This window comes from Actinia tenebrosa, unplaced genomic scaffold (assembly GCF_029948245.1).
Source record: "Actinia tenebrosa isolate PJP-AT-01 unplaced genomic scaffold, QUT_ActTen_1.0 PGA_scaffold17__23_contigs__length_9995812, whole genome shotgun sequence".
In the NCBI taxonomy this organism is placed as follows: domain Eukaryota; kingdom Metazoa; phylum Cnidaria; class Anthozoa; order Actiniaria; family Actiniidae; genus Actinia; species Actinia tenebrosa.
Window position 1 is genome coordinate 9,448,954 of NW_028292577.1, and position 23,039 is coordinate 9,471,992.

Sequence of the window (23,039 nt, forward strand, 5' to 3'; positions counted from 1 at the left end):
GGGGGGGGGGGGAGTGATTGTTGTAGCTACAAGCAGACGGGGAAGAGGGTGGGGTGGTTACAGAAATGGGGTAGTCGCCTGCATCAGTTAGGCACGCATAGTTCCAGTCTCGTACCCGTAGGTGTCTAGAGAAGACATTAAAAATAGTGCAAGTAAATATTGGCTCTACGACCTCTGACTAGGGGCAGTGCAGAATTATCCATTCTGGCGGGGCCTACAAGCAGTCTACGCATGCGTGGCCTGACTGACCACGAAGGGTACTTGTGCCTTACTGATTCCATCCTATTGATCTATTTTAACGTCTTGTTATATTGGTGCCTAATGTTCAGTTTATTATCTGTGGTGCTGATGATTGATCATTATCAATTGGACAACATTCGTCTTCAAAGTCCGACAAGGAATTATTCTGAAATCACAAATAGCCAGACAGTTATTCAAAACGTAAATGCATCTCTTTGCTTTAGGGTTTGGTGATGGTTTCTTTGGCGGGATGCCTGTGGTGTGTAGATTATTGTGACTGAAGGGAGGTTACCGGGATGATCAGTTTTTTACAACTTGATCTATGATTGGTCAAATAAAAAAACTAATTTCATCGAGCCCTGAAACAACTTCTGGGCCATTGCCGTGCCATGCCGTGCTGTGTCGTGACTTTGTCATGTTCATATACTGGACACTAATTGGATAAATAGTATTCGATGTATGATTGGTCAAATGATCATGACGCAGCGCCGTGACGCGTGACGTTAAAGTATACAGCACATTGATTTGATGTAGAATTAAATTTCTTCTTCATTGTCGTTGGTTTGCCAGAGCGCTTCCGCCAAACATTAATTAGCGTCCCTAATAAACCCTTACTTTTAATGCATCAATCAACTGATTACTTCAGTTATCAGTCTTACACTTACCGACAAAAAATCCAACATTTGCTAGAAAATTTTGGCTCACGTCGCCCACGTTTGGGTTCACGGAGGGAGAGGTGAATAAATCTCTAATGCATCATTCAATTGATAATTTTACAATCGATTTCAGATATAATACGCACACACACACACACAACGCAAACAAACAAGATATGCGAGTACATTTTGGCCTAAGTTTGGAGTTGGGGGGAATCTATAATACATCAATCAATTGATAATTCCACGTACCACGTTCACGCAGTTATCAGACACGCTTACCGCCAAAAGCCCAGGATGTCTTTTGATTCCATGCGCCATCGTACCAATGAATGCCAAGAGGAGATGCTGTGTTCAAAGAGACAAAAGATAAGAAAGAAGTTCCATCTGCGACAGTTAATTTGTGACTTAAAGCCGGGTTATCTGAGAGGGGTTTTGATGTTACAGTGATTTCATTTAAGGCATTCAGTTATCTTAGATTTTTATCTAAAAGACTTTCTCGGCATTTATTTTCCAATTAGATTTTATTTCGCGAGAAAAAATGGAATCTGATGTATGTGATAGAAATTAGTGTACAAAGACTACCAAAAATTGACCTTCATGATTGCACATATACAGGAAACTAGGAGACCCATGTAGAGCTTCTTCCACCTAGAAAGTTTTTTTTTTCCATAATAGTTTTTTAATCTAAGATATTCTCTCCCACACTCATTTTCTTTCTCCCCCTCCCCCCTCCCCCTCCCTCATTTCCCATCTCTCTCCTTCCAGTTTTCCCCAGCATTGCGGTTAAAAGGATATCATTCCCATTTCCGATCCTCTCCCATACTTAGGCTGCATTCATAGTGTATGGCAGAGGGGGGGGGGGGGTTGGGGGAGCAGGTGAAAATTTGAAATGCCCAGAATAATTCTTAACACCCCCTTAAAGTCATGCAAAAGTCATGCTAAGCCAGGCTTGTAGCTTCTTCCAAAAATTGCCCATCCCCCCCTTTTTCCTACCAAAATCTTCCCAATCCCCCCTCAATTTCACCTGCCCCCCCCCCCCCCCTGCCATACATTATGAACGCAGCCTTATTTTCGTTTTCCCTCATTTCCCATTCTCACCTCCCAGTTTCTTCCCATCGTGAGTGAACGAATCCGCTTCTACTGGAATCTTGGAGTTCGGATCATCAGTGACAGAAATCTTGTTGGCTTCCTTTGCGAAGATCACTCCTGGAAGAACTTTCACTTTGTCGTACTCAGCCGCTGAGATCATCATGCATTCGATGGTTAGTTGAGCGGTGCAACTGAAGTGGCTACCACGGAGTCCAAGTCCGTAGATACGTTTGTTGTCAGGGTTGATCATCTTGATGTTTAGTACGTTATGATCGAAAGCTGATGAAGATGAAAACAATAGACTATTATTTAGTGCTGGAGCTCAGTAATGTCTAATATTTCACTGTTTTATCGATCACAACATTGGACAATCACGAAAGAAGCCAGGCTCCACTCCAGGGTATTTCCAATTTTTTCCTTTTTTATTTAATGAAAAAAAAAAAAAAAACAGAAGAACCCGCGAAAAAAAGTCCTCTGGATCCAACAAACACTGAATACTCTACTCACATTAATGGTGGATACGAGGATTAAACCACCCACGACAAAAGAAGTAAGAGGCGGCGCATTAAAGGCGCACACCACCATTGAATCCCATATTATCTTATCTTCACAATTTTCCCTTCATTTTGCATTGACATATTTTGCCTCCTGCATTCTAGTTTCTATTCTTTTAATATATAATATTATATTTTGCAACTTAAATGGTCCCTCCATAGGAATACCAGTCAATATCTACCTGTCCAAGCGGTGCCGCTGTCCGACGAATAGTAACAACTTGCTTGGCCACTTTTCCTGTAATTTGTTGAGAAAAATAGATGATTGCTATATATAATAGATATCATCAAAATTGACTGCGGGACACCAGGGGTGCTTACCATTTAAACCAATCCATTTGGTTGGAAATTCGTTTTCTAATGGTAAGAAAAGAGCGGGAAACTTTGACAACCGACAAATGGTACACGCGTTTACCGAAAGAACCGAAAAGAGCGGGAAAAGTGGATTACCTCAATCAGAACTGAGACCGAGTTTTCTAAGACTTTCCGATTGGCCATGGAATACATAACAATTGTTTTCCAACCGGAATTTCCGTTTTTTTCTGGTTAAATGGTAAGCATACCTGGTACCGTGTAGCTATATATTCATTTAACCCCCTCCCCTCCCCTCCCCTCCTACTATATCATTTGGCTGTCTCTTCTTTACTCACTTGAGCATTGGGATGTTGCAAGCATAGATGGTATTGGTGGCTGTATCCAGAAGAAAGGTACGACTCTTTAGAAGAGCTAGGAAAGAGAAACAACAATACATCGTTCAGTCTCATATATAACACTCAAAATTACGTTTACATGATGGCGTCATTGACCTCTACTACCAGTCGAGACTCCCTTGCACACTTTCTTTTGTTCAGTTAATTAGCACCAATTGTCTTACTTTTCTATGAGGGAATACAAATTTAAATATGAAAGAAAATTTTCCAAGCATCTTGGTAGTGGGAGTCAAATGACGCCATCATGCAAACGTCCTACTGCGAAATCATTGTCAAAACATAGAACAGAGAAGCTGAGATCGAATTAGTACAAGGGAAGTACAGTTAATTAGATGTATTTAGTGATACAACAAGTGGAATGTTCATAAAATGTTGCAATGCTTTTTATAAACACACGTTTCATATCGACTGTGTGTTTCAAATGTTATTCCTACCTGCAGGAGTTGGATTGGACGATGCGCAGCCATACAACTCGAATCGTAGGCTAATCTGCTTGTTGAACGCAGTCGGGTTGATGCGGATACACTTCGCTTCGATGGGAGGATCAAGTGGTACGACATTCATCTTGTTGGCGGCCGTGTTGCCCTTCAGGTACTAGTAAATACAAAATATAATTGTGAATATTGAATGGGTAGAACTGTGGTGAAATAATCATAGATGTGTTGATCATCACAGTGAATGAGCGATCTAAGCGAACGCTGTAAAGAAAGACTTGAAAAAATGATTTCAAGCTTCAACGGGAATATAATACAAAATATAATATTGATTAAAACCGAATTTCCTCAGACAATGACTACTTTGAGGGCCACAGAGTCATCAGTGTTTTTTGACTACTGTTATATATGTGTTTACCCTCTCGAAATAAAGCCTATTCTCATTATTACTACTACAATAAGCCGTCTATCAATCAGCCTTATACAAGTTTATAAAAGTCAAACGTGGTGTATTTTTGACTTATTATTTTCTGGAAACACTTTGGTCGTACTCTCAAGCAGAAAATATTTAATATTTTTACAGTTCTATTCGCATAGTTTAGGTTATCAATGTAAAAGCTCTTTTGGCCGACCAAAAATCCCGTGCATAGAAGTACGCTATGCATAAAATGTGATCACGTGTCGTGCTTAATGATATAAATTCTGTGGGTTCCAGAGGCTCGAGGACAATGGGGAGGAGAAAGAGAGGAAGATAAGCTTCTCCCCCTACACTGTCTCCCCCCATTCCCCTACTCTCTGGTACCCAGGGTATAAGATAAAACGCTGCAACCAAAAATCATCTTGCCTATTTAAGAGTGCAAGAAAACTTATATAAAAACAGGACTCAAAACCTAGTCCAGAAGTGGACCCAATTTTATCTGCGCGCGCGCGGCAAAAATATGAGAAGAAGATCTGGATCGGGACGCGATAAAAGTCGAAACCTTGATTGAAAAGTGTTAGTTGTATGTATTGTATTCTTCGATTGCACGTTACGTAATCGCGGCCATGTTGGTGCCATTTAACAAAAGATTTCTCATTAGCATCCATTGTTAACGGTACCACAATGGCCGCCATGTTTTTGTCTTTTAACTCTCTTGGGAATGCTTGCAACCCATCAATATATAGTCAGTCATGTTAACAAGTGAAAATAAATCATACCTTGATGTTGTCCTTGTTCTTGTAGAGCGTCCACATCGCGCAGTCTTTACTGTAGAATACACGGAAGCCAGTGACGTAACCGGAAGTCGAGAGGCCGTCACCAGATCCCTGGACTGCAATCCTGTGGATGATCTTGAGTCCCGTGAAATTCACCCCGATGAACTGATTACGATCTTTCCTGGTAAGTTAGATGAATTAAAAAAAGCTAAATTAAAAACCGAAAGACCGATCAGCTAAATGATTAACGGTCCAAAAAATAAATAAATAAATAAATAAATAAATAAATAAATAAATAGCCCAATTAAAGCAGGTTTACACCATTTACACCAAGTTTTCCAGTTATTATCTGGTATTCATAGTCTTTAGCGAGTTATCGGTCAATTTACAGGGAAAAAATATGTGTTGTCAGCATGTTGCGCGCAACAGTCGTGAGGAAAATATCGCGCCGTGTAAATCGGTCTTTAGAGCAGGCAACACCAAACAAATTCTTGTTTCAATTCCCGAGAGTTGTCGCGAAATGAAATAATGATATAATGACCAATCGAATCTAAAACATCAAGTTGGACTTAAGAGATTTGATTCTCCTATAATCTTTATGTGCAACAACTACACTGATTTTAAGTTCGCGTGTTATGTTTACTTACTTCAAAGCGGTAACTGGTACCCAGGCCTTTGGTCCGTTAAGCTTTCCTTCTTTTGGGGGTCCCTCAGTGGAGTACGATGAAGCTTCGAAATTTTCGTCAGCTACTGCCAGCGCTACGTCGCAAGAATCTCCTGAAATATATGATTCTCGTGTTCAAAATATTTAAAGCTATTTTTTAAGTTTGAGTATGCATTGTATAAAATGAATTTCTTAAGTTTAGCTATATCACACTTACGTAGCGAATGTCCGAGAGTTTAGGCGGCAAGCGCGGGCGTTTGGCGCCAAAGTTCCCGCCAATTCCACAGGAACCCCGCTGATTAGCATGAGCATGAACAAAAAAATCCCTTTTATCCAATCTCTTCCATTAATTTTTTGACATATATTACTTACTTTGAGGATAAAACTTGATTGTGTTTTGCAAAGCTTTTTTCATGTTCATCTCTCGTGGGTCCGGATAGAAGGGTGATGTAAAGCTATATTTCACTTCGATGCGAACGAAGGCTGCGTGGACCTGACCTCTCGGTTTAGTTTTTGCAGGATCGACTTGAAAGGTCATGTTGAAATGCGCAACTTCGGAGAAATTAAACGAGCCAACCTGAAAAAGACCATTTCATATATGCGTGGAATCTTGCTGCGCCGAGTGGGACCTTGGGACCGCTTTTTGAACGCCGAGCTTCACTGGGCAACATGGGTGCAATCTAGTTACGAGTTATCTGTTGTTGAGGGTGTAAGCCTTGATTTTGTGTAGAATATTCATGTGTTCCAGTGAAGGTCCGTGGAATTTCAAAGTGCATTGTTGAAATTATGCATTCTTTACGTTTCTGTTGGTATTTGTAATCATTTAGACACTGATGCGAGGCTAACCCTGAGTAAGTGAGTCTGTAATCAAGGAACACAGCGGTATTGTACAAAATCAAGTAAGACGACGACCAAAAAAGGCCACAGGTAGTCCAATGAGTTTGTTGAGTATTACATACCGATAGAGTTCGTGTGCTGATCGAGTTACTGATCACTTGAGCGTGTACCGACTTGGGGTCCTTTGCCATGGAATCAAATACCAAGTATGGAGGATGGAAGAATGTGATGTTGATGCCGCTTGCGATGGACGTGGTCTTGATGGGATCGTGGGTCAACCGGAAGTTGATGTCTACGGTCGACCTAAAAAGAACATTGAATGAATTTATGAATGATTGTTGGGTCTCTAAGTCATGTTTGTGGTCGGGCTCTGCCTGTTGTTCCTGTCTGTCTGTCTGTCTGTCAGTCTGTTTAAGCGTGTCTGTCTGACTGCTTGTTTGCCTGTCTGTCTGTTCGTCTGTCAATGTGTGTCTTTCTGTCTGCTTCCTATCTTGCCGTCTGCTTGTCCGTGTCTCTTTGACTATCTATGTAACTGTCTTCCTATCTTCAAGTCTGCTTGACTATCTGTCTGTCTGTTTGTCTGTCTGTCTATTTCTCTGCCTCTCTGTCTGTCCACCTGCTCGTCTGTCTTCCCGTGAATAATCTTTCTTTGATTACTTCATTTACTTTACTGAAATGCACCTCTAATGACACACACACACACACACACACACACACACACACACACACACACACACACACACACACACACAGACTTACACACACAGAACCATCCACCTACCCAGTCACTACTTCATTCTGGTCCATCTGTGGCACATGCGCACTGCCGTTCAGGACTGGTTCAGGATCAAAGTTCTTAAAGCCACTAACAGCAAGCTGATTGGCCCAGATGGATCCATTCGTAAACTCGGCCCCAATACTTATCCACACTTTCTCACCGTTTGTAAGTTTTGGATGATCGAGGAGCTGCGCCTAGGAAAGAAAAATGTAAAACATCATGATATATTCTAATCATGCATAATTTTGGGGTAATTTTCCAAAATTTTTATTTTTTATTTTTATTTTTTTATAACTCGGCCTACCACTTGAAGTAATCCACTTTTACCGCTCTTTTCGGTTCTTCCGGTAGACGCGTGTTTTAAAAGTCAAAGTTTCCCGTTCTTTTCTTTCCATTAGGAAGTGAATTTCCAACCGGATGGATTTGTTTAAATGGTAAGCACCAAATACGAGACACAAGCTGGTAAGAGGAGAGTGAACTGAATAAAAAGACGTGAATAGATGTATAAACAACTTACCACAAATGTAACTACGATATCCATGGATCCACTAGGCGTCACTTGACCCAGGTCAAATGTTGCTTCGTCTATAAGATTCTCATCCCCAGAGGAAGACGTCAAATTTGGCACTTTATTGCCAGTAATCTGCAGGCTGTCATTGGTCTGGACAGTAAGACCTAATATCCTCATGTAGGCTGTCTCATTGAATGGCAGCTTGATCTTGTAGCGAAAGGGAGTTGCTTCGGTCACTGTGGTTTTTTGAGTGATTTTGACACTTCGGCCAACCAATAAAAAGTCATCTGACACAAATACAGAGAATGAAGGACGAACCGCCTGTATGAAATACAAAATACAAAGAACTTTTTTACGATTCTGGTATTTGTTCGACTATAGCTAAGGCCCCATCCACACTAAGACGTTTTCGTTTAAATTAAACGCATACATTTTTATAGGTGCGGCAAAATTAAGAAATCTAAATAAATCGAGCAAAATTAAAACGCGCAACATTGCTGCTTTGCATGTTGCAAAGGAAATGCTTCCCTAAAGTTGCAGAGGAAATGCTTCTCGTACTACCACTCCACTTGAAACAAATTTTCAAGTCGTTGCGCAAAGTAGAAGCTTTCTCTACTCTTTGCAACATATATGTAAATTTGATGCGCACGAAGTGGTAATCCGAGCAACCTTTTCTCTGCAACTTGCAACGCACCTTATGCGTCTTGCTCTTGCGTCCAAACCAGAACGATCGAAAACGGTCAGAGCGTTTTCATCGAAAGCGCATACATTTAAAAACGGCCTTCAGAGTGGTGACATTTGAAAACGGAAGTCTATAGTGTGGAAGCAGCGAAAAAGGAAGCTTTTGAAAACGCTGACGTTATTCACAGCGGCACGTCTGTTTTTTCGCTGATGCGCAGATAACGATATTCCTTCGATATGAAGTCCAGTCGTAAAACATTGACTGATCGCTTTTATGTGTTCTGGGCATGAAAGAAAAATGAAAAATGCTTGCGGCTTGCGTAAAAACAAATTTGACATACAAAATGTAATTGAGTTCAAGAAAAAACTGCCGAACTTCGGGCGTCTTTATCCGATGCAACACGAAGATCTCGAGTATTGAGAAAATATTTAATTTATTAACTATTCCTATCTGAACTAGGATTTATTAACCATTCCTGACGAAGACTTACAGCTAGAAACTTAAAACTTGAGAACACTTAACGGAATTTTATAAGATAAATTTTAGCGATTTTTTTCCCTTAATAATCATTAAACATGTAAAATTATGTCTTTTTTCCAAGCACGCAGCTGTTTTGTCCAAAACAAAAAAACAAAAAAAAAAAAAACAACATGATTATGGGAGCATAGGAGTAATAAATAGTTGAAGCTCAAACTGTACTTCTTGGCTTTCTTAGCCTTAACGATCAACGACTTAAAAAAAGTTTTTAATCAAGTCTAACGCATTTGAAATCAACCGTTTACCACACTTCTTGATATATACATTTTGTTAAGAATACAATATTTAAAGTTGATCAAGGAGTTGTTGTCTCTTGTTCTTGTCAAGGTGAAAGTAATTAGACCTAGTCTTGTTTGCAGCGCGTGCGAAATACTTCTTGCAACTAACCCCAAAAAGTGGGTCATAAATTTCAGTTTCGATTTCAACTGTAATTCTCCTTAATTTCATTTGTTTTGATGCTTACTTATCTTTGTTGTTGCTTTTATTTCGTACGTTAGGAAACGCGGCTTATTTAAGGATTACTAATTCAGAACATTGCCAGTTATTATTACAGCAATCGCAAGAAGAAGCCCAAATTAACACCGGACGTCTCTGAATCGAAATCGAAAGGCAGTTATGCTCAAAAATAAGAACTTTGTAAATAAAGTTAAGTGTTCGTGGCCCTTCGCCTTAGCTCATACAGCTCGAAAAATTTACAAATAAAGCAAGTATAGTGTAATATTTTAGACTTGTCCTAAACGAATAAAGAAGTTGACACTCAAACTAGCTGGAACGAAGCTTTTATTTCTCAACTCTATTTTGGAAACTCGACTTTTAGACTTTTGACAACTTGTACGACATTTTCTACCCAATTGGTTTTAGTTTTCAAAGTAAACAAAATATTTAACTCACCTCTGAGAATAGAAATCCAGAATTTAGGAAAACAAGGATGAGAAATAAGAAGTCCATGTCGGTGTACCTTCGACTTTTAAAATATTCTTGTTTCTCTTGTAGAAATTTCACCTGTTCCGATACGTTGCTATGGATACCTTAGGACAAGTTTAGACCATTAATAATCGATGTTATAAAAATTTGCACTCGAATGATAAAATACAGGTATTCCGTTTTGTTTGTGATTCCGGTAAACAACGATCCACTGTTGGTATTGTTTGTAAAAGTACTTGGATTATTATGAAAAAACGTCTTAATGCGAAGGAAAAACCAATAAACTGAAATATTTATCGTTTTCCTGATATGATATTTACATGTAAATTTTCGCTTTCGTGGCAACGTTTGGTATATAAACATAATTATTAAACTTAAAGATATGAATGCTTTACGAAAGATATATATATGAAAATTTAGAAAAGGCGAGTCTTGTATAAAGTAATTTTTTTTACATTTTGAAGGAGAATATTGGGGGGGGGGGGGGGGGGGGGGGGGCGGGAGGTAAAGGTAAAGCACCTTTATTTAACGTCGGTAGTTCCTTCAGTTGAAATTCAACTGCTATCAATGGAAGCCGACGGTGCGCACTTTACCCACCCCCTCCCTCAGTGCTCTGTTTTAAGAGTATTTAAAACTGAAGCTACACGGATTAGAGAGAAGTCGAAACTGACGTGGAGACCCCAAGGATCGAATCGTGGACCTCAAGCTCTGAAGGTCGCTCACTAACCAACTGAGCTACGCATACTCCTAAGAAAGGAGAAAGAAAGAAATTCATAACTCTCGGGTAACTAGCTGAAATTTAAAAACCGTAACGTCTTAAAACCCCTGAAACTTTTCTTTAAATTTTAAAGGAAAATATTCGGGAAAGAACTTTATAACTCTCGGGTAACTAGCTTTTCTTTTTCCAGCTAGAACTTCATCGCGAGCTCAAATTTACTCAAAATCTCCATGTCACAAAACTGAATCCTTTCGTGAAATTTTTTTTGACATTTAAGATAACGCTCTTACGAATTAACTTTCCCTTTTAATCATTCGTGCAGTATGAATATTTTTAAATTCATCAGTACCCAATAGAGTGGTGCAACATTTTAAACTCTTGATACTATTTATATTACTTCATAGTTAATTAGCCTATTGAGTATGATACTTTTAAAGCATATGTTGGAGTTCAAAAAAGTTTTTTTTAAACATATCTTCTTTAGCGCCCTAAAACTAAAGAAAATACGTAATGGCTAAGCTGAAGCCAGTGTAGAAGATGTGTTGGAATAAATTATCGACTATTTCAAGTTAGAGGAAAAACTTTATTGAATATTCAGAAATCTCTATTTTTCTATACAATATAATGTGAGATTGCCGAATGGCTGGCTTGCAACTGCCAAATTAAGCAGTCGTGATTAAAACCTGCGCGTACTGTGCATGCGACAATGACCATGGAACATGATGGCCCTTAGTACTCCGCTACCACCCATTCATTCTTTGTCACAAAGTCATCAATGATGTCCTTCATGGCCAGATTGGGGATAAGCTGTTCTTGTCTGAGGTCTGTTCTTGTTACAGGATCAAAATGGCCAACACGCTAAGTAAAAAAGATAGATAAACGAGACAAAAAATGAGTGAAGGACGAAAATATAATGATATTAAAAGAAAAAAGGAAGCAAGGATAAGGAAAAGGAGAGATAAACGAGAGACGAAAAATGAGCGAAAAACAAAGATAATAAAAGAGAAAGAAAAGAAAAAGTAACAAAAAGTAAATGAAATAGAAAGAAGAGTGGAAGATGGGAGGGAGGAAGGAAGAAAGAAAGAAAGAAAGGGAGAGGGTGGTAGAGAGGAAAGAAGACAAAGTAAAGAAATGCTAATATGAAAAGGGAAATTTCTTGGGCATTTTTTTTGACTTTCAAGCAGCCTCTTTAGATGCAAAAAGCTGCAAATAGTTAATGGAAGCAGAGCAATTTGTTTTTGGTTTTATGAAAATGCTGTGACAATAAGTACACAGTGCCATACCTGTAGATGTTCCTCAATGACTTTCTTGTCATATCTAAACCATTGTCAAGAACAGATCTTTGCATTTTTACCAGAGTGACCTACTGGATTTACAGCCACTTTTTCCCATTTTTACTCCAAGTATTTCAATCTTTCCACCACTCCGAAACCCCTTTCCCCCAGCTCCCAAACACACATCCAAACTCATAATTTCCAGGGGGAAGATCCAGGAAATATACGATGAAACTTCAGAGTTAGAGGAGCCTCTATGAATTGGAGATAGGGGGTTAAGAACTTTGATGTTAAAGGAACCTCTATAACTAGCCAAAAAAAATGGGGGGGGGGGGGGGCATGGCCCCTTTGGTCCACCCCTAAATCCACCCATGATATCCATTTCCTAGTGTTCTGACCTGGTTAGTGCAATATAAGGAAAATTCATCCATCTTTTTAGAAAAAAATTCCTAATGTAATATTAAAGTGTCAAAGGATACGTTATTCCACTTGGAGTAATCACAGGATCTTTCATAATTTCAAAGCTTATTCTTCCACAAAGAGCATCAGGAACCTCTCTTTTCTGAGAAAGAGAATAGATAAAATTCACAGCTTGGTGACCCTACAGATTCAAATTTCTGGATCCCTCTCTAGCTTCGATTTTGTGTGTTTTCTAGTGAAGGTTTGTGGGATTTTAATGTGTTTGACGTATCGTTGAAATTGTGCATCCTATACTTCACTATACATGTAGTATTTTAGAATATTTTAAAATGAGGCTAAACCTGCGTAAATGAGCAAGTAATCAAAGAACACAGTGGTATTGTATGAATAGCACAGCGCACTGATTCTAAAAATAGCTTAAAGATTTGGAAAACATTGCATTCTGTTTAACTGCTACAAGGATTATACGAACTGATTTTATTATTTTTACTTAAAGTTACAATAATAACCCATGTAAACTAAGATCAACTGCAATCAGCTGTGAAAATTATCTGCTGAAAGTAAACTTGTAAGTTTGTTTGTTCGAATTTCGTCTTTGTCTTCGTCCTTATGACGTCACAATTGCGCTGCGCTATTCAAAAGGTCTGAGTCAAAGGTCTATGGGTTTGAAAATGTACTTTTTAAGATGATCGTAGTGAGAACAATAAATTTAAATCAAATGCTGCTGTTGATCTACAAGTACAGTTTTTAATCAACTTTACCTTCCGTCTATCATCAACTTCAGCAAATAAGTCACTGATTTGAGACAATCGTTTTTCCTAAAAAGACAAAAAAGTACAAAACAAAGAATGAAGAAAATAATTGTAAAATAATTTATTGGCTTACCACTGAAAAGTATGTTCTAAGATTATGAACTCATTTGGTTTCAGAAAACAGGCTATTTATAAATTACAATTGATTTCACTTCATTTTAAAAGAAAAATTAGAGACAAAAATATTGGAAGTCTGATTTTTTTTCAAAAATGTTTTCCTAAACCACTTCTCATTAGATTTCACTTCACTTCAAACTACACTTACAGCTTCATGATCAATATTTTGAATTTCTGCATCTTTTTCTTCATCATCAAGTGTACTTTCTTTCATGGCAGCTATAGATCTGATGTTTTAAAAGATATAAAAATATGTAATAAGCTGTTTTGTAAATCCATAAGAAGAGTGTGGATTTGTATGTGTCTCATAGGGGGTGGTGGGGGTGGGGGTGGGGTGGATGTTAGGACACTCCTTTTGTTCTATATTCTCATTCATTATCTGGACCCCCATTGACCTAATGATTAATTTGCCTTTTGTACTTTACAAGACACCAACTCCTTAATGACAGCCATCCAGCAACTGACAGCCCCTAATGGCACACTGGAGACTATGTACCACAGGGAATGTGAAGAGCAAAGGGATTGGGTAAGAAGTTTAGAACAATTGTTATTTTAAATTGGTTACCATATTTCTATTGGTGTACAGTGTATTCCTTACCTTTCCCTATCCTCTATAACCAGTTTATTTAAATATTTTTGCAGTTCTACTTCTTGTAATATTCTTTTTTCTTCTGCAACAGCAAACCTCTTGAAGAAAAATAATAGTAAATGAAGATATACCAAAGCAGTAGGTACCACTTACAATATTTAATAACATGGTTAAAACAGTATCAGATCTAGGATGATTCCAAGGGATGGCTGTTACCTAGAAAGCCAGCATATTGTTTCATCTGAATTTCAAAATACAATAAATTTCTATTTTTAAGTGGGGTGGCAAAGTCACCACTTAATCAAGCCCTTGAGTTAAATCTAGAAAATGTAGCAGCCCAAAGGCAATAAAGACTGGGAAAGAAAGTGAAGACTGTGAAATGAGAGTGAATGAGAAAAACAAGAAGAAGAACTTCACCGATCGATCGATATCCTTTGTGATTCTACAAAGTTGATGTTAATACTATAATGATAATCCTGTACCCTCTTTTTTGCCATTCGATATGCACTTGCAATATCATCCCCAAAGTTTAGTTTCTGCTCCTTTGCAAGGTCAAATGCTAAAAAAAACACAAAAAAGATTCAAATACCATAGCCATATCTACACTGTAAATCTAGGGATTTTGTTTGGGAATGCATAATCAATGACAGAGTGGAATTACATGGATTTTCGCTGATAAATTATGGGCCATCTATGTTAAACATCTTCAAATGAGATGCCACTACCATTTTACTTGGTCATTCGAGACATAGCAAAAGAATCAAGGAAAAAAATCTTTTGTTAAATTAAGACCCTCTAAGGGAGACATTACCTCTTTTTAGTGCAGCTATTGATTCATCATAGCATTCTTGTTCTAGAAGTGCTTGTCCAAGAAAGAAATGAGCCTTAACAAGGTTGCCATCAAGATCTAGTGCCTGTCGGGAGTCTAGTATAGCCTGGTTCCATTTTTTAAGCTTTAGGTGGCAGAGAGCACGATTTGTAAAATATGTAGGGACTGTGGAATTTTTTATCTGTGGACAAGTTTAAAAAAGTGAATTATTATGTACTCCACAGTAACTCTCTCAACCTCATCACTTGCTTGCTGTAATCTAGAAATTCACACTTTTCTTGAATGACTAGTTATACAAGGAGAGGAAGATAGATCGTTGTGGCAAGTCTTACATGGTAACTTCTAGTCAAGACACTTGCCCTCCTTCCTTCACTCTATCTGCTTTTTTTGAACTCCTGTGCAAGCAGAGTTGAGAAAGGAGGAACCAGTATCTGGACTACTTAACATGGTTCTTGCAGACAATCCTTTCTTGTTCTTCATCTCATCTAATAGACCCAATGTTTTCTCATTTCAGACCAAACATCATTCCCTTGAGGATGAAATCCTCTGTTTGAGTGGCATCCATATTAGTCTATCCAATCAAAAAGCACTGACGAACAAAGGTATATTACTCAAGGGAATGCTCATAGGTATGTTTTACGACCATAATATAGCCAGTTTCGGTCAATACGAAAGTAGAAACCCTGAATATGACAGGAAACTCAGGAAGAACTTGGAACTTGAGTGTGAAATTGCATGCCCTGTTTATGACAAGAAGCTCAAAAAACTATACCCTGTTCAGCGGATCATCCCCGTATAGTCCATATATGGGAATACCCCCCCCCCCCCCCCCGCAGGGCTGCCATATTGACAGTTACACAACTAGTAGTCAGAAGATAGGTTACTGATGGTTACTGATAGCTTTATGGCATATTTAAGCTCATCTAAAACAGTCTTAAGGTGTTAAAGGGGAAAAAAACGATACAAGGTTGACACGAGAGCAATAAAATTACACAAAACAGATTCAAAAATATTTTGGTACATCTAACAGCACCCAAATATTTTAAATTGAACAGCTTCAAAATCACAAAAACCTAGCGACTAGGATTCTAAATGACGCATTAAGACGCCCAAACACAAATCGTAAAAGGCATCTACTTGCGATCGAATAAAATATTTTGTTTTGAGGAACATTCATTATTTTTACTTTTTCAAAGTATTTTTCAGTGTTGTAGTCGACTTACGATAGCTTTAGTATAGCACTGGACGGCGTCATCAAACTGTTTAGCACTGAACAGGCGATTACCTTGGTCTTTCAGCTCTGCGGCACTCATGGCCAGGGTTTTATGGCTGGATTTAAGCTCTTACTAGTTTAATATTATTGATTTCTGTGTGTATTTTTCTAATCAAAGTGGGAAAAAATAAATAAATGTCCCGAACTTTGATAGTACGCATGAACAACTACATGACAACCGCTGGCTGGGATACCTGCAGGCACTAGTATCATCATCATCATTCATTATCATCATTGAATCATCATAATAATTGATTATTTCTCAAATAATCATTTTAAAACAGTAATCGTTTTAAACAAAAATTGTTCAATTTTATTTACACATAGTGATGTAAATATTTGTTTATTATAAAACGCCTGTATTGACTTTTTTTCGTTTAAAGAATATTTTCATATGTAGTTAATAAATACAATGATAATGATGAGAAAAATGGGGAAAATGAATATTGTAGAAAATGTTGTACTATCCTTTTTCAAAGAAGGAAATATAAAAGAAAAATATATATAGGGATGGGAGAGAAAAAAGGAAAAACTTTAAGTTTATTCTCAAACCCACACCTTTTTACAGAAACAATCCATAGTTTTTAAGAGGTTTATTATATATATAAAAAAAAAGAAAAGATGAGATGAATCAAGAAAAGAAAAAAAGAAAAAAAAAAAAAAAAGAAGAAGAAGAAAAGAAAAGAAATGTACGGGTTCATAGGAGCTAGTGCCATGCTCCTCTCAGTTTGATTCATAACGCCTGCTGTTAATTGTAAATCATTAATTTATATACATTCGGTTGTCATTACATTATACCACAAAGCGAATATAAAGCTCTTATAAAATGTAGAAAGGAATTTTGGCCGACAGACTGCTCTAACCTTTCATTACTGAACGCTTGTAATTCAACGAAAAAAATGGCGAGGGTCGTAGAATCTATGTGAAACATTCGAGCAGTTTTCCCACTTCAACTAAACGCGTTCATGATGAAGAGACTTGTAGATTTGTCAAGGTAATATTATTAGCTTATATTGCTTTACTCTGAATAAGATGTCTGTTTTTTTCTTTGCATTATCATTAAATTGTAAGAATGGTTGTAATTTTAAGTCTTTTTCGCGCTTTTCCCCCAAAAAATTAAACCCGAAAATTGGCTCCAAACAACCATGATATTGGCAAGGGATTTTTGGTCTATTAATTGCAAGTTCAATTTTTCTATTAACACGTACCGTTTAACACAATATAAACTTTTAGTTTCATGGTTTAGCTTCTGAAAAAACGAAACTAAAATCTTTAAATTTGATACCACATAATTTTCTAAGTGTTGAAAGATGGTCCAAAGTTCGGAGATTTGGACTTCCGGGACGCTAATAAAGGTGTCCATACATTTATCTTTGATATGACATAATGTTGTATTGGATTTTGAATAAATAGAATGTTTTCTTTCTGTCTCATAGATACCGAAATCCTCCTGCAAAACCAGGAGAAGCTTATATACCAACATCTCAAGAACAAATTGCAAATATTATAACTCATGGAGTAAGTAAATAAGCAGTTTTAACCAATATAGATGTTCCAGCACATAGCAGGTGTATTTTCGAATTCATTACTACTGTTTTCACTACTATGCGCTGATGAAACAACAGTGGCACGACAGGAAAATCAGGCAATAGACTACTGTCTGTCAGCTGATAAACTAGCTGTTAGACTGTGCATGTTAAACTAGTTTCCGATAACTTCTATGATTGACAGCAGTGTATTGCCTAATTTCCCTGTTGCAGTGAAATCGAAAATAGTGGTAATATATAATATATAATTTAGGATACTTTACCCGGCCCTTAAATGGTAAATATTACTAATATGAAAATTAAGGACAGGTGTAAGAGGCTGAGCTGCATGCCTTCTAAAAATCAAGTTTTTATTTCATCTATTATTTTTAAGACAAAAACTTGAAATTGTAAGAGTAACTACATTTTATTCTCTGGTGCATGTCAAAGGAGAAGATAGAGGAAATGCAAAAAAAGTGGAGGGGAGAAAATGTATGGGAAAAAAGGAAGAAAAGGAGGGAAGGGAAAGTTGCAGTTTAAACACCTTGATAAAGTGTTTTATTCATGATGACTGTCTGCTCTTCACTTTCTAGTTTTTTGTTGTACCTGCTTACCAAGCAATGGATACTCTTCATCATCTGGCACTTGATAAGTCCTACAGCCATAAAGCTATAGCTTGGGTGTATGGCATCTCTCTTGTTCTTATCTTTTCAATATCCACCTTCTTTCATGTTATTTCACTGAGTGGAAGATTAAGGTATGAGAAGGGCTTGCTTGCATGGCTTATTCTTGTGTTTTAAGTATAATATAATAACATTTCAGAGAAAAATAAATATTTTCAAATTGTTCACTTGGGAATAATGTTTTTCTATTTCAGACCAAGTATCTATATCTTGAGAATAAGATTCTTTACTTGAGCTGAATCCATATTCATGTGTCTTTTCATGCACAACTTTTAACAAAGAACTAATACTCTAGGGAATGACACATTGTCTGAAATGAGAAAATAATGTGCCCAAGGTAAAGAGGTCTATCGATAGTTTGCAAGCAATGTCAAGAGATTTTTATGTGTCGAATGACAAGGACATGATGGCCAAGTTAGTGGTATTAACAGTGGGAGCTAATAAGAAATCCTTTGTTGAACACCACTAACATGGCAGCAACATAGCCTCCAATTGAAAAATGCATAGTTCAACTTGGTCACTACATGTAGCCCATAAAGAATATTTTATGGGTTTACTAAGCCAAGGGTTTTTCTCTTCTTCTGAATGTTGTCCATAGTTGTTGATGGACTTTTTGTATTTTATAGGAATTTGAGACATATTCTTCATTTATGTGATCGTGGAATTATCTATTTCTTCATAGCTGCATCTTACATGCCTTGGTAAGATATGTATTTTTCATTATGATAAAGAGCTCTTTACGACTAATAATTTGAACTTTGGGATCCTCAGACTAGAAGTATGTATGTTGTTTGTGCAAAGTATGTACATAGTTATTATTGAAATTATGCAGTAATACAAATGAATTAATGATGGTGGTCGTGGTGTTGATGAAAATGACAATGTGATGATGTGAATGATCATGATTGTGATCATGGTGGGTGGTGATGACGATGACAGTAGAATTTTAGGTGTTGGTGATGATTGATGATTGATGATTGTGGCATAAAGATTTTGGTGGTGGTGCATTTATGAGCAATGAAGGTGATGATGATGATAAATATTCTAGTAAAAATGATAATGATGATAATGATGATGGTTAGTGTTGGTGGTGGCATTTATGAGCAATGAAGGTGATGATGATAGATGAATATTCTAGTAAAAATGATGATGATAATGATGATGGTTAGTGTTTGTGGCTGTGATAATAATAAAGATATCTTTTCAAAGAGGTAGTATACACTTGTGTTGTGATACTAATCAATATTGATGACTATACACTAGGCTGGTCCTGCGGGATGTAGGAATCTGGGGGGACAGACTCTCCTGGCTGCTGTGGATAGGAGCCATCATGGGAACACTTTACAATTGCATATTCCATGAGAAGTAAGTAACGCCTCTATGCCACCCAACTTCATTGACCAGATTAATACATTCACCCATACTTGTAAAAGCTTAGACATCATGTATCATCAGGGGTGGACCCAGGGAGGGGAGGGTGGGGCTGTAGTCCCCCTTTAGCCATATATAGTTTTATTTGATCAAAGGAATGGATTTAAAGAGCAAAATTCGGTAAAGCCCCCCCCTATATTTTTTGCTAGATCCACCCGTGATCATATGCATAGTGATCCGATTTTATTCTTTGTTCTAGATACAAGACTTTAGAGACAGTATTTTATCTTATGTTTGGAGTCCTTCCTTCCTTGCCTCTCATCTTCCAAGCGGTGTGTATTAATTGCATTATTACATCCTCACGCTCTTGAATATAATTATTAATTTGCTTGAATTGAAACCAAAAGATTAGGCTACGTTCATAATATATGGCGGGGGGGGGGGGGGGGGGGGGGGGGCAGGTGAAATTTAGGGGGGATCAGAAAATTTTTTACCAGTAAAATGAATGGGGTTTGAAAATTTCTTTCAGAGAAGTGTGGGGATGCAAAATTTTTAGAAGAAGCTACAAGAGATTGCCTGGGGGGATAGTTATTTTTGGGGGGACTTCAAGCGGGGATCTTAAGAATATTTTTGTCATTTAAAGATTTCACCTGCCCCCCCCCCCCCCTCTGCCATACATTATGAAAGCAGCCTTACCCCACATCTTTTTCAAAAATAAAGAAAGATGATATACACCCACCTAAGCCAGTAAGCATGAGAGAGCAAGAGAGTGTATGTGTGTTTATTGTCTGGTGACTCACATCTTTTCTGACCTACCTATTTTTTCTACAGTCTGACACCGCTGGACTAATAGAAGTAGCACTGGGTGGAGCGTTTTACATCGGGGGAGTGTACTTCTTTAAATCAGATGGAAAAATAACATTTGCGCATGCAATATGGCACGTTTTCTGTGCCACTGGAGCGTGCTTACATTTTTATGCAGTATATACTCATTTATATTGATCGTTATACATATGTACCAGGTATATAGATTTGTACATGTGTAAACATTTAAATTTTAAGTTGTCTCATTTTTTCTTCCTTACTTAATTATTTCCTTCCTTTCTTCCTTTCTTCCGTTCGTTCGTTCGTTCGTTCTTCCTTCCTTCCTTCCTTCCTTCCTTCCTTCCTTCCTTCCTTCCTTCCTTCCTTCTTCCTTTCTTCCTTTCTTCCTTTCTTCCTTTCTTCCTTTCTTCCTCTCTTTTTCTATCATTTCAAATGTTTTTTCTCTTATTATTCCAAACCAGCATTATTATTTGCTGCTTTACTAAATTATAAATCGGACATTTTTATTAATTTTAAGACGTTTTAAATCCATTATATTTGAGCTCTGAGGCTGAGCAAAAGTGTTGAATTTTTAAGTGACGCAAATGGAAATTAATTTTGGTTAACGAAGTATAGAGGTAGGCAATTACAAGAAGTTATTATCAAGACATCTCTTGATTTTATTTCATTGTGGCTACAAAGAAAAACGAATTACCTAAAGATCGTTAGAATATTTCGTAATTTGTAAGTTATATTTTGCCCTGCGTACGCAAACAGCTAATAGAGACCTTCAGCACAACGTTCTTGCTAGGTACCGCAAACCTCAAACTGCAGTCCGTTAAACTTTTGACACCTAGCAAGGCGTAATATAACGTACGAAAGTAACGAAGTTGTTGCTGGAAGAGCCGCAATGGGCGCGTTTCTTGGCATGTTCCCTAGCGGTTACGTTAGCGTTAAACACGATGCTAAAGGTCTCTAATGGCCCATTACTTTTAAATACGATACCACTCTTCCTCCCCTTTTTAACCCCCCCCCCCCCAACACAAACCACACACACACATTTTATGTGTGCCTCTTTCACGCAGCAGCCATGTTGGTTTGAAAATAGCGTGGCCTCGTTTATGCGGGTGCATGCATTTAAGGTTGCCATGAGAATAAACATGGTCGCAGTGTTGTAAAGATTGCAACTGGTTAGCTGATGTTGATACGTGGTTTAGAAGTAACCCAGAGCAGCAGCCGGGCGCACCTCACTATTGTTCCACTGACTTATTTGTGGAGCACTGATTGAGAGATATGATGAATGAATTGGTCTATTAATAATATGACATGTGAACTCTTTTAAGAACATGAAATATATGCCCATTGTGTGTGTTTATATATAGACCATGCACGTCAGTCGAACTTGAAACAAGATACGGTTCTCAACATGTTCACAAGTTGTACAGATTCCCTCATTCTATTTATATCAATCGTTTTAATAGAAACGCATATGGTTAAGTTGCTTTTCTGGAATTCGAAGGTTCTGGATGAGAATGATAGCGATAAACGTATGGGATGACACAAGGGTAATCACGAGCGCTTTATATCTGACTATAAAGGGACTAAAACAGTGCTAATGACTATATTTAGGAATTACGGTGGTTGACGTGGAACGTACGATATGTCTAGTCGATTGACTCGATACTTCCCAGTTTGAACCCGATTTAGCTCTGGTCAAAAGATTTTGGCGTCAAAATTCATAGTCTCTTCGCCCAGTTTTGTTCCTGAAATCTTTGCGAACCATGTTTCCATGGTTAGCGTAAAGTGGTCCTATGATTGAGCCGAGAGGAACTCCTGTTTTTAATAGTGGCATGAATCACGGTGAGAAAAATATGTGACATGAAAAGACTTTAATAAGAGGTCGATCCTATGCATGAGTGAGGAACTCCTTAAATGAAGAAATCTCAGGCATGATCCCTTGTGAGGAAACGAAGGATTTCCAATCGTTTTGGCGTGCGCTTGCGTATATGACGTTAATATCAAGTGCCAGAAGTCACTCAAGATGCTACTGAAAACGCGAGGTTGATCCGGACCGGAAAACGAATCGGTGATCATAGTAATGGAACTGCGCATTGAAAATCTCACTGATTTATTATCTATATATAAATATGCCTATTAATCTTCGCCAGCCGTGTCGTCCTCAATTATAATCTTAATTTATTGGTGTTCATACACTGATGATATGTTAAGTCAAACCATAAACTACGATCCGGTGACAGTTCCGCAAGGACTCAGTGACCTTCCTTTGGGAAATCCACTACTGCATTGAGCTATGTTACAATAGGACGTTTGCATGATGGCTTTATTTGACTCCCACTCCAAAATGCTTCGCGAATTTTCTTTCTTACTTAAATTTATATTCCGTCATGAGAATAGTGAGACAGTGTGCAAGGGAGTCTGGTAGTAGAGGACAACGACGCCATCATGATTGTAAACGTCCTATTATAAAACTGGTTGCGGGAGGGATAATTCACTTCAGTCTATATCTGGGAATCGGCTGGGTTTCACTACGCTCCATTTCCTGTCTCGTGCGGAATGTTCATCAGCTGAATTACAAGTTTTCAATAGAATTCTTTCTGGCTGACAGCACATGCTGGTCAGTGTTTGACAACCATTTGGAGAAGATAATGAGATTCAAAGACTTTTATCAGCTGAGTGAAACCCAGCAATACATCATATAAAGGATCGAGTTATTTTGAGCTCGGTCGTTCCTCCCTTGCAGACGCGCGCATTCTCGAGTTTCAACTATATATATATTAGCACCGCACATT

The 23,039-nt window shown here is 37.8% G+C and overlaps 3 protein-coding genes across 7 annotated transcripts; 1 reads left to right on the forward strand and 2 right to left on the reverse strand.

Annotated features, from left to right (window-relative positions):
• Positions 1-8: 8 nt before the first annotated feature.
• On the reverse strand, positions 9-9,868 carry LOC116296282 (uncharacterized). 3 transcript variants are annotated; one of them, XM_031704292.2, is made up of 13 exons: positions 9,781-9,868; positions 7,677-7,991; positions 7,163-7,353; positions 6,504-6,684; positions 5,917-6,121; positions 5,528-5,657; positions 4,884-5,061; positions 3,687-3,846; positions 3,193-3,268; positions 2,725-2,780; positions 1,998-2,267; positions 1,179-1,244; positions 9-406 (listed from the first exon to the last, which is right to left on the reverse strand). In XM_031704292.2, the coding sequence occupies exons 1-13, from the start codon at positions 9,835-9,837 to the stop codon at positions 402-404; spliced, it is 1,890 nt and encodes a 629-aa protein (XP_031560152.2). In that variant the 5' UTR covers positions 9,838-9,868; the 3' UTR covers positions 9-401. The 3 variants fall into 3 exon arrangements, with proteins under 3 accessions (XP_031560152.2, XP_031560151.2, XP_031560153.2); XM_031704291.2 differs by having other exon boundaries at positions 1,149-1,244; XM_031704293.2 differs by lacking the exon at positions 9,781-9,868 and adding an exon at positions 8,365-8,439 and having other exon boundaries at positions 1,149-1,244.
• A 599-nt stretch (positions 9,869-10,467) lies between these two features.
• On the forward strand, positions 10,468-21,665 carry LOC116296291 (monocyte to macrophage differentiation factor). 3 transcript variants are annotated; one of them, XM_031704312.2, is made up of 10 exons: positions 10,468-10,597; positions 13,583-13,680; positions 13,835-13,885; positions 15,087-15,201; positions 17,282-17,363; positions 17,965-18,128; positions 18,681-18,755; positions 19,318-19,419; positions 19,685-19,757; positions 20,257-21,665. In XM_031704312.2, the coding sequence occupies exons 6-10, from the start codon at positions 17,992-17,994 to the stop codon at positions 20,425-20,427; spliced, it is 558 nt and encodes a 185-aa protein (XP_031560172.1). In that variant the 5' UTR covers positions 10,468-10,597; positions 13,583-13,680; positions 13,835-13,885; positions 15,087-15,201; positions 17,282-17,363; positions 17,965-17,991; the 3' UTR covers positions 20,428-21,665. The 3 variants fall into 3 exon arrangements, with proteins under 3 accessions (XP_031560172.1, XP_031560173.1, XP_031560171.1); XM_031704313.2 differs by having other exon boundaries at positions 13,835-13,881; XM_031704311.2 differs by lacking the exons at positions 10,468-10,597; positions 13,583-13,680; positions 13,835-13,885; positions 15,087-15,201 and adding an exon at positions 16,529-16,839.
• LOC116296290 (E3 ubiquitin-protein ligase CHIP) lies at positions 11,101-15,998 on the reverse strand. The gene is made up of 9 exons (XM_031704310.2): positions 15,796-15,998; positions 14,555-14,753; positions 14,226-14,302; positions 13,753-13,841; positions 13,303-13,381; positions 12,987-13,043; positions 12,285-12,367; positions 11,815-11,848; positions 11,101-11,389 (listed from the first exon to the last, which is right to left on the reverse strand). Exons 1-9 carry the CDS (start codon positions 15,883-15,885, stop codon positions 11,261-11,263), a joined length of 837 nt encoding a protein of 278 aa, XP_031560170.1. The 5' UTR covers positions 15,886-15,998; the 3' UTR covers positions 11,101-11,260.
• Positions 21,666-23,039: the final 1,374 nt, after the last annotated feature.